Source organism: Manduca sexta, chromosome 25, assembly GCF_014839805.1.
Source record: "Manduca sexta isolate Smith_Timp_Sample1 chromosome 25, JHU_Msex_v1.0, whole genome shotgun sequence".
NCBI lineage: Eukaryota > Metazoa > Arthropoda > Insecta > Lepidoptera > Sphingidae > Manduca > Manduca sexta.
In genome coordinates this window covers 569,772-583,099 of record NC_051139.1, presented here as the reverse complement: position 1 = coordinate 583,099, position 13,328 = coordinate 569,772, and the positions used below count along the sequence as shown (strand labels likewise).

The following is a 13,328-nucleotide window of genomic DNA, read 5'->3' as shown; positions in this document are numbered from 1 at the left end:
AAATATTATACTAATTTATATGATAGGTAACTAACTGTCTCTCTGATGATTGACAAATTGGCTTATAATTTACTTTTATGATATAATAATTTCTAATGATTGTATATATTTGTTCTACCGACCCATAGCTCTTGTACTAAATTCTATTTGTGAAAGCTTTTAAATGGCCTTCTTATATTTATGTACCTCTAATATTGTTTAATCTAGCTGTAAGTTTTCCGGAAATAATAAAATAAATAAAATAAAAATAATCCGATTTCTAATCATTATATTACTTATCTCATAATTTTTCACATTTAAGAACGCAGTAAAGTAGCACGTATTGCTTGGCAACTCGAAAGTTCTAAGTGATGTTTCTATTGTAGGCATTCACGGTGCTCACGTTAGTTATTTCGTAATCCAATTGTATGATACAATCTATTTAAAATTCCCATTGCGAAGTGTTTATTAGAGTTTTGAAAACTTTGTTGCTAAGTGCTCATGTCCCCGATATTCTAGGACGTCTAGGTCCAGTTACGGCCGCTTACCATTCACCGGTGGTGCGCCGCCTTGTTACTCACTTGCAATTTGCGATGCATCACGTGCACCCGACGATTTCACTGAGCGACCAGTACCGAACACCGAGCAGCGAGCAAGCACGCGACGTCTGATAATAGATTATGGGATAATCTTGACGTTTGGTTGCGGTGCGTGTCGCGCGTGTGCCGGTTTACTCGCGGGCTTAGTTTCCTATCGCCACACAGACTCGTGCGGGATTATGTGAAATTAGAAAACGCGCTGATTTTTACATCGCATTTGCAAACGGCATATGTGCCGCCGAGCTGTGATGAGTTTTAGCTGCACCGTCCGTTATCGTAATCTTACAATATGCTTATATGGGTATACTTTTTTGTGATTAGAAAAGCTAATGAGATAGTTGGGAGCACGTACTGATACCCAACTACTCATTACTTTCCTCAGAGATCAGCAATACACAAATTATTTTTCCCAAATTTTTCTATCTATTATTTTTCTTTCTGACCTTCAGCTAATAAAGTGTATATTTTTTATTTAGCTCGGAATGGCTCTTATCGAGAGAAGTACCATTACAAGACAAGTATTATCAAAACTCACATGCTAATTTATATTTATGTGACTTAGGGTTGATTTTTCAATCATCGTTTAATTTTTTTTAAGTACGGTACGAGTGCGAAACAAACGAATAAAAATTTACAATTGTATGTATAAAGTTGTCAATTTGTCTCACTTTTTATTATATCACCATATAATTAATTCGATGGATAAATTTTATCTGACGTTTGAAAAATTTGCCCTTGAACGTCTGAGATTATCCATGACATTAAAATAGAGTTGAAAAGTTTCTTGGGACAAAGTTCTCCGATTGGTCTCTACAGAAGGCGCGGCGGCGCAGCAAAAAGAACCGTGTCAATCGCTTCGAGGGCAGCCAGTTTCCGTCGGACTGGTCCATTTTCGCGCGCTCTAAAGGTCTGAGTTTAATTTATAGAAACAAGTAGTTGTAAACTATTAATAAGACTAATATTATGCGCTAAGCTAGCTAGAATCAGCAAACACCTATAAAAGTGACTGCCGGAAACCAAAAATCTTTGAGTACACTTACCCACATCTCGTCTATCGTTATCGCTGGATTTTCGTTACCTAAGGTAATAAAAAAAGAATCCAATTGCTATAGGCTATTTAAAATGTAATCACAGTGGACCAACAACAATGACTGCATCATCGATGAACAAAATAAAATTAAACTTGATGCATACCAAGAATCGCATCGTACGATGTTTGCGGTTGCACGTCATGAGTGATTCAATGCGCCGGCGCAGGGATCACGCGGTCGACAAATTGAAGCGGGGTCGGGGATTACTCATCCCAATAATTGTTTTCTTTTTGTTGAAATACAAGCAAATGGTGAGCAGAGCGCTTGTCTTATATGTATACCCAGCATTTAAATTATATAGTGGTTTGGCATTCAACAGCACTTGTTATTAGTATTATATCTTGTAATGCCCATTATAGGCTCTACTGTTATTAATACCAAAGCACTAGAGTGTTTATGCACCGCTTAGTGGAAAGAATACTGCAAGCGATGGTATTTCTACGGGCTTTAGAGAGACATTTATATGCGAGAAAAAGCAGAACTTGAATTATAATTTCCATAATGAGGAAAAGAGCGTTGTATTCTCAGTTTCAACTTCGAAAGATGTCTTAAGCGTACGTGACTCTTCAATGGAGCCTAAACATAATACTAATCGTGACAAAGATAAAAACATTGCGAAGTTGCATAAGCGTGCAGTTTACCGTGCAATCTCCGCACTCCGCACTCGGCTAGGTAATTTGCATCGGCCACTATCTGTTCTGACATTGATCATCATAAAACTACGCTTTACGCTCTGTCAGGTTACGTCACTTGCCCCTACTCACGCTCGCGAGTTTTTATATCCACGCCATAGTGGAGCAGCCGTCTCGCTCCCGCGCATCGCCGGCCGTGCGCGCGTCCTGCTTCAACACCGGCGGCGACAAGCAGTCTGGTTCTTTCGATCAGACGTGGCAACGCAAACGGAACCCTAGGTCACGGACGCTGGACACATTTTTGTATACGAGCACAGTCGGTATAATAACTTTTCGTTTAGTACTCCCTCGCGATTGTGCCGCGTTTGGGCTCGGCCTTCAAGTGGAATACTAATTATTTCGCAGTGAACGTCTTATTCGACGTAAATAATAGAATTTCGCTTTGGATTTAAAGCGCACCGAGGGTACATTTGCTTTTTAACGTTTGCTCAGAGCTTATTGTGTATGTAGATTGTAGATCTCAATTTTCCTTCTTTACGAATTTACTAACAAATATGTGAAGAGCACATGAATCATAAAACCGTGTTTTTATTAAAACTAAATAGTAGTTTTTAAAACAAAGGTAATTTGAGTCGATCACCATACAAGTCAAGTTGATCGTTCCCGCCGGCAAACTCGACAAGGTTAATGGAAATTTAACACGAAACTGGTTTTGTTTTGCTGAAAAACTCGGGGCCGTGAAAAAGTAATTCGAACAATGGCCATGCCCGGCCCTCACTCACGCCTAATAATACCGAAATCTGATAGGGCGCGCTGTACGAAGGCGAGCGTGCCAAGTAATACATTAACATCTCATTGGTGATAGCATCGCTAACGGAACGCGGACTGAAAGACATCAAACGACAACACCTTCTAATGACAATGACGCCGTGACCGGACATTTGTAGTTTTTCCGAATGCTGGCAACCAGTAACTAGCTCTGCATCTCTCTTGGAAGTAAGATATCACCATCCATCATGAACAACGGTCATGAGAGTCTTGTAGGCCAAAGTTTAAAGAAAACATTTGGGTATCAACTGTCTACCACTCACCTAATCAATACGCCGATTGCAAATCGCGTTTCTGGCAATTTGCGAGCTTTCTTATATAATTTGTTCAACATGCTAATCAGTTGGCTCGTTAAAGGAAAAAAAATTACACGTTCGACGATCAATCAATAGAATTACACACATGAACCAAGTAATGAGATTTTTTACCCTCTATAAATAATGCGTCTTTCTGCTTCTCATAATTAGATACACCATAACTCATCGCTTTAGTTGATTAGTGAATGGCATATCGGCACTTGCAGAAACTTAAATTGAAATGATAATATACCGAATTCAAAAGTGAATATATTAAAGTAACTATAATATGATGTAAAAAGGACAAACGGCATGGATGGCTCTATAAGTGAATGTATGATTTTTATAGACTTTGCAAGAGAGTCGCGTGATTTATAATTTTGGGGAAAACTCCCGATACATGCGGCCAACATGTTGGTGAAATTATTTTTAGCAGTGGTGAACCACCGCGTCGAGCCGGCCGATCGCGACTGCATCAACTCATTGCGGTGGTCTTTTATTGTTTGTTTCGTTTTCGGGTTTTTATGGGTTCCCTTAAATAACGTCCGACTCACACGGGTCGCTTTACGGCCATCCAGTTTTACGGCGACATTTTATTGCCTCGGATGTCTATCGCCATGATTGATTTCGCATTACCAGTGGCGCTTCTTTTAACGATATATTTATTGTTTCACGCGGGTTTTATTTGAATTTGACTACTTCCATTTGTGGAAGGTAAGTGTCATAATTAAGGTTGGGCCACACACATGTACAGACTCCGACCGGTGGTGCACGGGGCAGTGGCGGCAATGCACGTTGCTTGATGCATTTCATATTCGGAAGCCGTGAAAGTTAGAAACGTCTAGATCCATTTTATTGAAGGATGAGTTTTAGTCGTGGTATATATACTAATATTCTCGATCATTGCACGCTACACCACGCTATCCTGCACCAGTCGGACCTTACTCCGTTAGTCGGTATGTAAATGCAGACACGCACTCACGCCTATTATGCCTGGGGGTAAGCAGCGGCGCAAAACCCAACTAGTTTTCGCCATTTGTATTCTGTCCTATCACCTATCACCATATCGGGCACAAATTCCATACTCTGGGCTGGTACGAAGTAGAAAAATCCAATATCACTGCTCAAACCAGGTAACGAACCTGAGATCTCAGCAGTGCAGCCGTCCCGTTATGCAGCTACGCCACCGAGGCAGTCTAGGAGGTAAAAGAATGCTCTCAATTTTAGTTTCATTCATGTTCTATCAACGTCATCTCGGTTGTCATCCGCCACAATACAGCGTTAGCGTTTCATGGCACGTGGCTCCATACTGTTCCCGGAATGAGCTCGAGCGTCAATGATTGCCTCGTTGATTGACGGATGTCTTCCTGCCGGTCTTTTTATCTTACGTCACACCCAAAACAGACCTTCTGCCCTTGTAATAAGTGTCAAACGTTTTCTTAATTGAACACTTTCCCAACCGCTATTATTTTGGCCGCGAACGGGTGTAGGTGTCGCTTTTAGAGCCAACACAGAACAACGACACCTATGTATATAAATAGAAACTGTCGCTTTGCTTAGACTTTGTTCGTCTTTTTAAATGACATTTTTAAACACAATGACACGATTTGCATATTTGTTTTGTTTTGAATACCGTTTACGTTTCTTGTTAAAAAAAGTTTAATTTTCTACTTTGTGTCAAAAGTTGTAGAATACTAAAACACAATTCTTATTTTTAACTTTTAACTCGCACGGTTTTTAACCTTATCTTTTTGTTAGGCTAGACTTTATATATAAACTCAACTACAGACTAAAAACATATTGGTCGTCCTATTAAATACAAGTTAACATCGCCTATACTGAAATTGGCTAACATCGCCTTTATCCAGAAACAGTAGCACTAGCAATGCAAATACTCCATCGAACCAGACTTCTTCCCTGTAATTATCCTGGTCTTAAATATGATAACCTCAACAACGTGTATATTTTATCCATGCGGTGTCTGTACGTTTACTGGTCTGCGCGCTCACCGAACTGTGTAGACCGAATTTAAATGCAAACGAACCATTGATGTACCATCTGTTGAGCGCGAACAAAAAGCAATTCATTTCACATTAACGTTACGGGGCACTCGCAAAAAATGAATGACACCTATTTTCGCCTCAAGTGCGGCTTAGACTGCAAACGGGTTGGAATTGGCGCGGCCGCAACAGAATCAATCATTAAACGCGAATCTACAGTTAGATTAACAACTATTTCGACCCAAATGTCAATGTTTGCCTGAAGCCAATCGTTCACTTTTTGAGCGTCAATTTTATTGTTACATAAACCGCTTTGGTCGCTTACGGTGGATATTGATGTCACGGTACCGCTATGTCCTCTGTTAATTTTAGACATTACATCAAACAATGAGCTGTTTACCATCTTCTTATTATTATTAAAAGTATTTTCCATGTTATTATTAAATGAAATATGACGCTTTGTTTAAGCATACATTCTGCATAGTTTCCAAGTAGTTTTGAAGTCTGTTGGTATTGTGGTTTTGTTATATAATAGATTATTTCGTTACTCATTTTTTACAACTACATAATATTTAAGAAAATTTCAAAACTTACAATTTTGAATTATATTACCAGTTTTAGTCAAGATCATACCTAGTTGTACGTCTATAATTTTAGCATTTCCAAGAAATGAGAATGTATTAAGAGTATGCTTCGCCTTGCACATACTAAATTACATCGCTCAAATATATTGGCACTTAAAAATATGGCGTCATTGATTAATGAATAAATAAATTACCTTGTGTAAGGTGGCAGTAGATTCGTTTAATTATTTTCCTGTTACACGTACTGCACAAGGGAACGCCATAGCCTCGATCGCCTGACGCAACAATCATTCGTATTTCTAACATATCTTATTTTAATTATATTTTATTACACTTTAGACACCTTCAAGATACGAGCCTATTTTGACTGTTATTTGCATAGTCGATCCGATGGAATTTTTGATAGCATTGATGATTATGTAGGATCGAATGGTTCACGTACTTACTTTTCCTCTTTTCTAAAAAGCAAGTAATTTTTAGCTTGTATTCAATTTCCGCAGTTTATTTCAAACCAGCGTGTTAGATTATGATCTAAAATGCAAAACCACGAGATGATGGTTACATTACCTCAGCTCGATAAAAACCTTTCCAAAACTTACAATGAATGTAACATAGTACCGGTATAATGTTTAAAGCCGGTACTGGAACGTTTAAATTCACGTCGCTTTCAACGTCCAATTTCTGCCAAAGATTTTTTCATTCTGTTTTTTGTTCCCCAGCAGCGGTGAAACGAATGAACAGGTTTGTTTTTGTAAGAAATTTAACATGTCGAAGATTTTGCTTCAAGCCAATGCCTGTTTATACTATTCAGAAGGTATTTTTTCCAACCATTGAGAATGTTGCCTTTGATCAATCAATTACAAATGGTACGCATGCGCTCTTTATAAATTTCCATTGTATTATTATTTCAATTAACAGGAAGCGTTTGTTTAATTTTAACATTAATTCAAAGAATTTATAATTTACGAATATAAAAAACGCGAATGTTTATGAAGTAGACGTGGCGCAATGAAACAAGCAGATGTATGTCGCTACTATACTCACACTTATCGCAAATTTTTATATTACCAACAAACATTCTGAAGTTTGGGTGTTGTAAGAACCCATGTCCGTCATAAACTACTAATTCCTGATATCTACGATACAAGAAATGACACTCAGTGTAGCGGTAGATACTGTTCATGCGACTTGGCCGCTGCATGTATTTATTTATTTACCAAATGACTTCATCTCATCGTATGAATTAAATTTATTACCCACACTATTGTCTATTATAAAATTCGCTCATCCATTCGTAATTAGTGCTAATTTATTCACACTTCCGTCACTATTATATTTAGATATGTAATTGTCCATTAATTGAATGCCGAGTTAATTTTGTTTCTGTTTATATTTAAACTTTTCTGCTTTAGATGAATGTGAATGACGGAATGAGCAGGTCGCTCCTGTAGAAGTAAAAGCTTCCACTACTATTATTATTCTGAATTTATTTATTGGAAAAGCAATAAGGCGCCGCACATAATCAATTAGAAGATATTATGTGTAAATTCTTATTATGCCCAGGAATTCCTAGCTGCTCGCCGCCAATGTATATTGTTAGTGTTATGAAGTTCCTGTATTCTAAAACGCGTAAAGTAAGCGCCACTCGTAGCAATGTTTTGATAATATTTGATGGTATATTATTAATGATTGTTGGAAATTTATAGTCGGTGCTGTTTATTATCAGGTTGGTTATGAACGCGATACCCGTTTGTAAACATTTTGTAATAACTCTGGTCCGTGCAAAATGCAAATATTACTTCCACAATACCCATAAAGATCGGAATGCCAGCTTTCTATTCTGATTTAATTTAATAGAATATAAATAACAGGCATGAGTTTAGTCGTTTATTTGAGGGGATTAACTGTTCCCACGGAAATACCCTCGAGTCACTATCATAGATTTGGACCTTTTTCATGTTCTTGGTGGTTTTTGTTTCTGGGCGAAAGTGATGGTTATCGTAAGACGAGCGAGCTCATGTAAACACTTTGATTAAAGAAATGTACATAGACATAGCGTAGCATGATGAATGCCAAATATTTCGTGTACGTGCTAATTTGTCAGTCATAAAAAAGTTTGTTTACTTAGCGATCCAACTCGTCCATAGGTCTATCAATGGATCATTTAACACAATGCGTGCAAATTTGATCGCGATGAAACCACTGAACCGGCGCATAGTTGCGTGTAATTCGATTCCAGTGGCATTGAACTTGGTACTCGTCGTTACAAACTAAGTGATGTCAAATCGGTATTTTTAATATTCGGAGCGGTAGGCGATAACCCATCTCGCTCCTTTCGCCGTGCGCCGTGCCGTCCGCCGCATAATAACAATATGGCTCTAACTTGGGCGATGATGTCAGCTTTCCTTTAATGACCGAACGGACCGCCTGCAGCATTTCACGAGCGTAAACAACTTTTTTTCTTCCTTTTCTCTTACATAAATTCAATTCGGCGATTACCTGCGCCATCAAACTGTTAAGGCAAATAACGAGCTTGTACAATAAACGTATAATTGGGCCGGTTTATTGTTTCCTATATGGAAGGAAAGAAATTGTTTATTTTCGTAAAGCAACAACAAACACAATAATTGCTACGTTGTACAAACGCATAAGTTTACAATAATAACATAAAATTAATAAACAACATTATAAATTGAACATAATAAGCATGTGTATATCAAATTTAAAATCGTTTTTCGTTACCAGCCGTGTACACTCTACAGTATATAGTGTTGATAAAAGCTCTGATCTGATTTCCAGATGAAATCTAGAAAAATGCTGGAATTGTAAATTTCGTAACAAAAATACAACTATAGATAGGTATCTTAATGCAATACATTAAGTAGATGTTTCTTGCGGGAATTAATGAAAATAATCCTCGACCCTCATCGTAGAAAAAGAGAGGAAAGTATTAAATAAACACTGTTACTCATATTTGCATAGCGCATTTAGTTTTAGAACATAATATTCTGTTTGCGAACTGTGTTTACATTTTGTAATAACTTCGTTAGTATCGGTTAACTGGACCGGTTGTTTTTGTGTCGGGCACGCATGCGCGTTCGCTCCCACACCGACCGCCACATCCCCGAAACCGATTATTAATATAATGCACCGCCGAAAGTATTAGCTCGAACGGAATACATCACGCAGATGATTAAAATGATGTGCAACCAGTTTGAATTATCCTTTTAACGTTGTTTCTCTTGTTTAAATGACTAAAATACGCAAATCGCAGAGCAGACGGATGTTTAGCGTTTTCAAAAATATTATTGAAATAAATTTATTTTTGGATTCTATCGCGGTTTTTATGTTATAATTTTCTCCCGACGTTTCGAAGACTCTGCAGCTTTCATGGCCACGAGGGGAACTGACCAGCGGGGAAATTCGCGAAAAATAGTTTTATTCCTATGTCTAACATTCGCGTAAACATAAGAAAACAGTATTAAAATATTATTGTTTAATTTAAGAATAAATTATGACTTACGGAGGGAGGTTTCTATGTTCAAACATATCATTATAATTATGAATATAGTGGATAGAGTTATAAAGCCAATGTCCCAGCTTTGTTCGGACTTTGGTGATTGAAATAGGGAAATTATCAAAGGGGCAAATAAGTTAGGATAGATTATGAACCGTTTGTTTAAATTAAATTATAGTAAACTATAACTATTCTAATGTCCATAAGGTACGTTGATTTTATCGCAAGCCGCGTCCATTATTATTGAACTACTAAACACATTTTGTTTGGTTCTGCCAATGTTCCTTTCGTATATTTTAACGTTCACTGACGGTTTGAAGGAATTGGCGCTATAAACATTATTGATGTGGCTCCGATGTACACTATGCAAATTATGATGTCAAGGTTGTTAAGTGTTAGAAACGCATCGGGAAGCTCGCTGCCGTTGTCAGCCGATGCAGGAAGCACGTGGTGGTCGGTTTCTCCAATCGTCAGCCGGCCATATTTTTGTTTTATTACTTCCCACCATGGTTTCGTTGGCGCGCATTCAATTTGTACCAAACCTTTGTACATTATCTTTTTACATTGTTTCGTCTGGCTTATGTATATTGGTAGTTTTTTTAATGTATTTTACTAGTCAGTGTATCTATGGCTAAAAGTCTCAAAAGTCTAACGCTTAAAATGTTCGTACTCGGACTATAAGCCACCACACTGGTCTCATAAGTTTTGAGTGCCGTTTTTGCCTTGTATGTGTGTATCACGTATCATAGACGTCGTTATCTTGAATCCCGAAAATGCCAATAGGACTTCATACCGTTCTCATATATTCTTTAACGCCGTGTAAAAATCACTTTAGAACAGTCTATAAATAGTGATACTAAGAAAAATACGTTCACTTTCCATTTCTGGACACGCAGACGTCTGTGACGAAAACTTAATTACCTTCAGACACTACGCTCGCTCATAATGGGCGGGAGAGCGCTTCGAAATGACCCTGCTCCGGACGGTTGGGCAAGGATAAATTGATTGAACTTTTTGTGTCTGCCACCTTTAAACTAAACAGATTATGCTTGCTTTTTAATATTGCAAGATATTAAAGTAAAGGAGAATGTTTTAGTTGTTTTAACTTAGTATAAGATGTGTAATGAAATGATCGGTGTAAGAGTGTGGAATGCAGTTGATGGATAAGTGTGAATAGAGATGCACGACGGAGGACTTATGTAATGAAAAATACTTACGAAAAGAGGTGAATGATAAGCCAACGATTGATCGCGATAAATTATATTTGTATGTGACATTGACTCCATAAACAAATTGGTTGAAAACCAAGAGAATCTTGATGAAGGGAAACAAGTAGAAATTTACTTAGAAAATTAACTTATACAATTTGGCGGCATGGCCACTGTAAAGATCACAAATCTAAACTCTTTAAATCATTAACAATCTGTTGTGTGATGTGATCGTTATTTTTTCTGCCTTAAAGATTCTTTTTAATTTAATAATTCTTACGAGTGATCATGAATCGCGCTCAAGTCGCAAATTGCCGGTTGTATTTGAAGACGGTGTTGCGCGTGATGTACCCTCACGGTGGTGCCTTCAGACACGTTAATTCGTGTAATTTGTTGTAGCCGAGCATTAAACTTGCAAGTTCCCGCGGCAACCTTGTAAACTCTCAAACCTCGTCGACCAAACTAAATTTTAACTCTAGAATATTCCTCTCGGCTCCAGAAAGTTTAACTCGCAGCACGGTCCGAGAGAATGACATTGATTTCTCAAATGAAAGTTGTTGTACAGCAGTCGACGTTAAATGTAATTAAATTCATAGTTTAAGCCCGATAAAAGAGCGAAGGTCACCGATTCAATTTTTGAGAATGAGCTTGCAGATTTGCTTTTCAATTTGCTCTATGCACCATTCATAGTTGCTAACCGAAATTGTTTTCCTTTTGTGATGCACCATCGTGATATAATAAATCTTTCTTTAAATGCTCTCATACTATTACAGATTTGGGAATTTCGCTTCAGGTCCGCGCACACACACATATTAGAATTATTTATTTCATGCGACAATCTGTAAAGATTCTACAGTAACAAAGACTTTTGTTGTTATTATTATAATTTATATGGCACGATTCTAAATTATTTTTTTATTTTGCTAATAAAATGTTATGTGAAGACTATAACAACATTTAAATTAAAAAAATACTTATAATTTTTAATCTTTAATGGCTTAACGTAAATTTGTTTGTACATCTATGTATCCATAGCACGTAATAATATACTCTGTTACGCGTATTCATTGCCCTTTCATTTAGAATAACTACACTACCGCCACAAAGAGGTACAATAAAGTTTACTTTGTTCGTGTATTTTAGTCACATGAGCTGTTCGCGTCTTCGTGACAATGAAAGCTAATTTATCATATCTTTTATCTTAACGCTGAAATAGTTCACAACATTGTAGAGGCATTCTGCGAGGTATATGATACCGGTTTCCTCATAGCGATCGTTCGCATTGTAGTCTTTGTGTATGTTTGGTCGAATTCGCACTGACGAAGCAACAATTCGTTTTTAACTATGCCTTTTGTATTAGCCTAGAAATCTTTGTCGTCAAAAATAATTATTTTCTATTAGAGCGGCTTATTTTATTCATCTACAATTTTTATGAGCTTTTTATTTAATGGGTGCTCTAGTTTATAGCAGCAACGATCAATCGGTGTTGCGTAACAAATGTTGATCATTCTTGTTTGCTGACAATCTTTGTGTGTAATCTAATGTTTTTTTTTTTCATTATTGCAGGTATGGTCTAGCTGTACTGTTTCTGTTTCACTATCGTGAAGGTAATCAACTGCATTCTTTTTTTTATTGTACCGCAAGAATGAAGCCAAGATACATAGACCAACTATAATTTAAGCGATAACAATTAAATTCATTTTGTATAACTTCTCTGATCAAATATTAGAGAGCATTATGTTTATTCTACATATTGGTTTAGATTTTTTTCTTTGATTCCGTCATTGACGTGTTTTCGATCTCGTATCATATATCAAGTGTTAAAGGAATCGAGGTTTATTATTTACGTACTCGTTTAATTGCACCTAGGTTTTAACTTACTTTCTTTTATAAACGTTGACATAGATTTTGAACGGCGTATTCTTAGAATCGGGTTCACGCGTTTGTTATATCTGTTTTTTTTTTTGTCGCGTGTTAATAACCCCGGAGTCCCGGGACAAACAACCGGGAGCGTAATTATAGCGACGAAAATGGTGCTCATTTTGCACGTCGCGCGTTGATCAAAGAGTATGGCATGAGGCCCGTATTCAAACTGACGCGTGTAATAATTGGTCGGATTACAGAGAGCGTCTGACTTTTGTCGCAGGACAGTCGCGCGTTGGTCGCGCTACGTCAACCGTGACTGACGCGCGCGAGATACTTGCTAAACTTTGTATGGTCTTCGTCCTGTTAGTTGTGACGCAGACAACCCTTAATGTTCAGTACATTGATTAGGTATGGTTATGTTACAAATATTCATAATGGTTTTAGAGGATTTTTCATTTTGGTTTTTTCCAAAAAAGTAATAATGAAACGATCAGGTCCCTCCTTCTCCGAGTGATTACAAGAAAATGTTGAAGTATATTTACTTGATATTGCGCTGATAATGATATTATCCATAAACCGAAACGCAAGACAAAACAGCCGTACCTATCTAAACGTAGTGCATACGAAAGACTTTCATCTTTTAAAAAAATGTTCACTCGAGCTTTCTATGAAGTTATAACTACACTTTTTAAGTGACGAGTTATAATTTTTTTGCCTGTACTTACATG

At 37.3% G+C, this 13,328-nt stretch overlaps 1 protein-coding gene across 5 annotated transcripts in view; it reads left to right on the top strand.

The window, feature by feature from the left end:
- The window catches only part of LOC115447750 (protein bunched, class 2/F/G isoform), a 267,023-nt gene that overhangs the window by 160,740 nt on the left and 92,955 nt on the right, over positions 1-13,328 (top strand). The window contains exon 3 of one of the 5 annotated variants that reach the window (XM_037442950.1): positions 12,301-12,646. The exons of the other annotated variants lie outside the window; for them this stretch is intronic. Coding sequence (XP_037298847.1) covers positions 12,301-12,409 — 109 coding nt within the window. The 3' untranslated portion in view covers positions 12,410-12,646. Of the gene's footprint in view, positions 1-12,300; positions 12,647-13,328 lie in introns of those variants that run through there. 5 annotated transcript variants of the gene reach the window in all.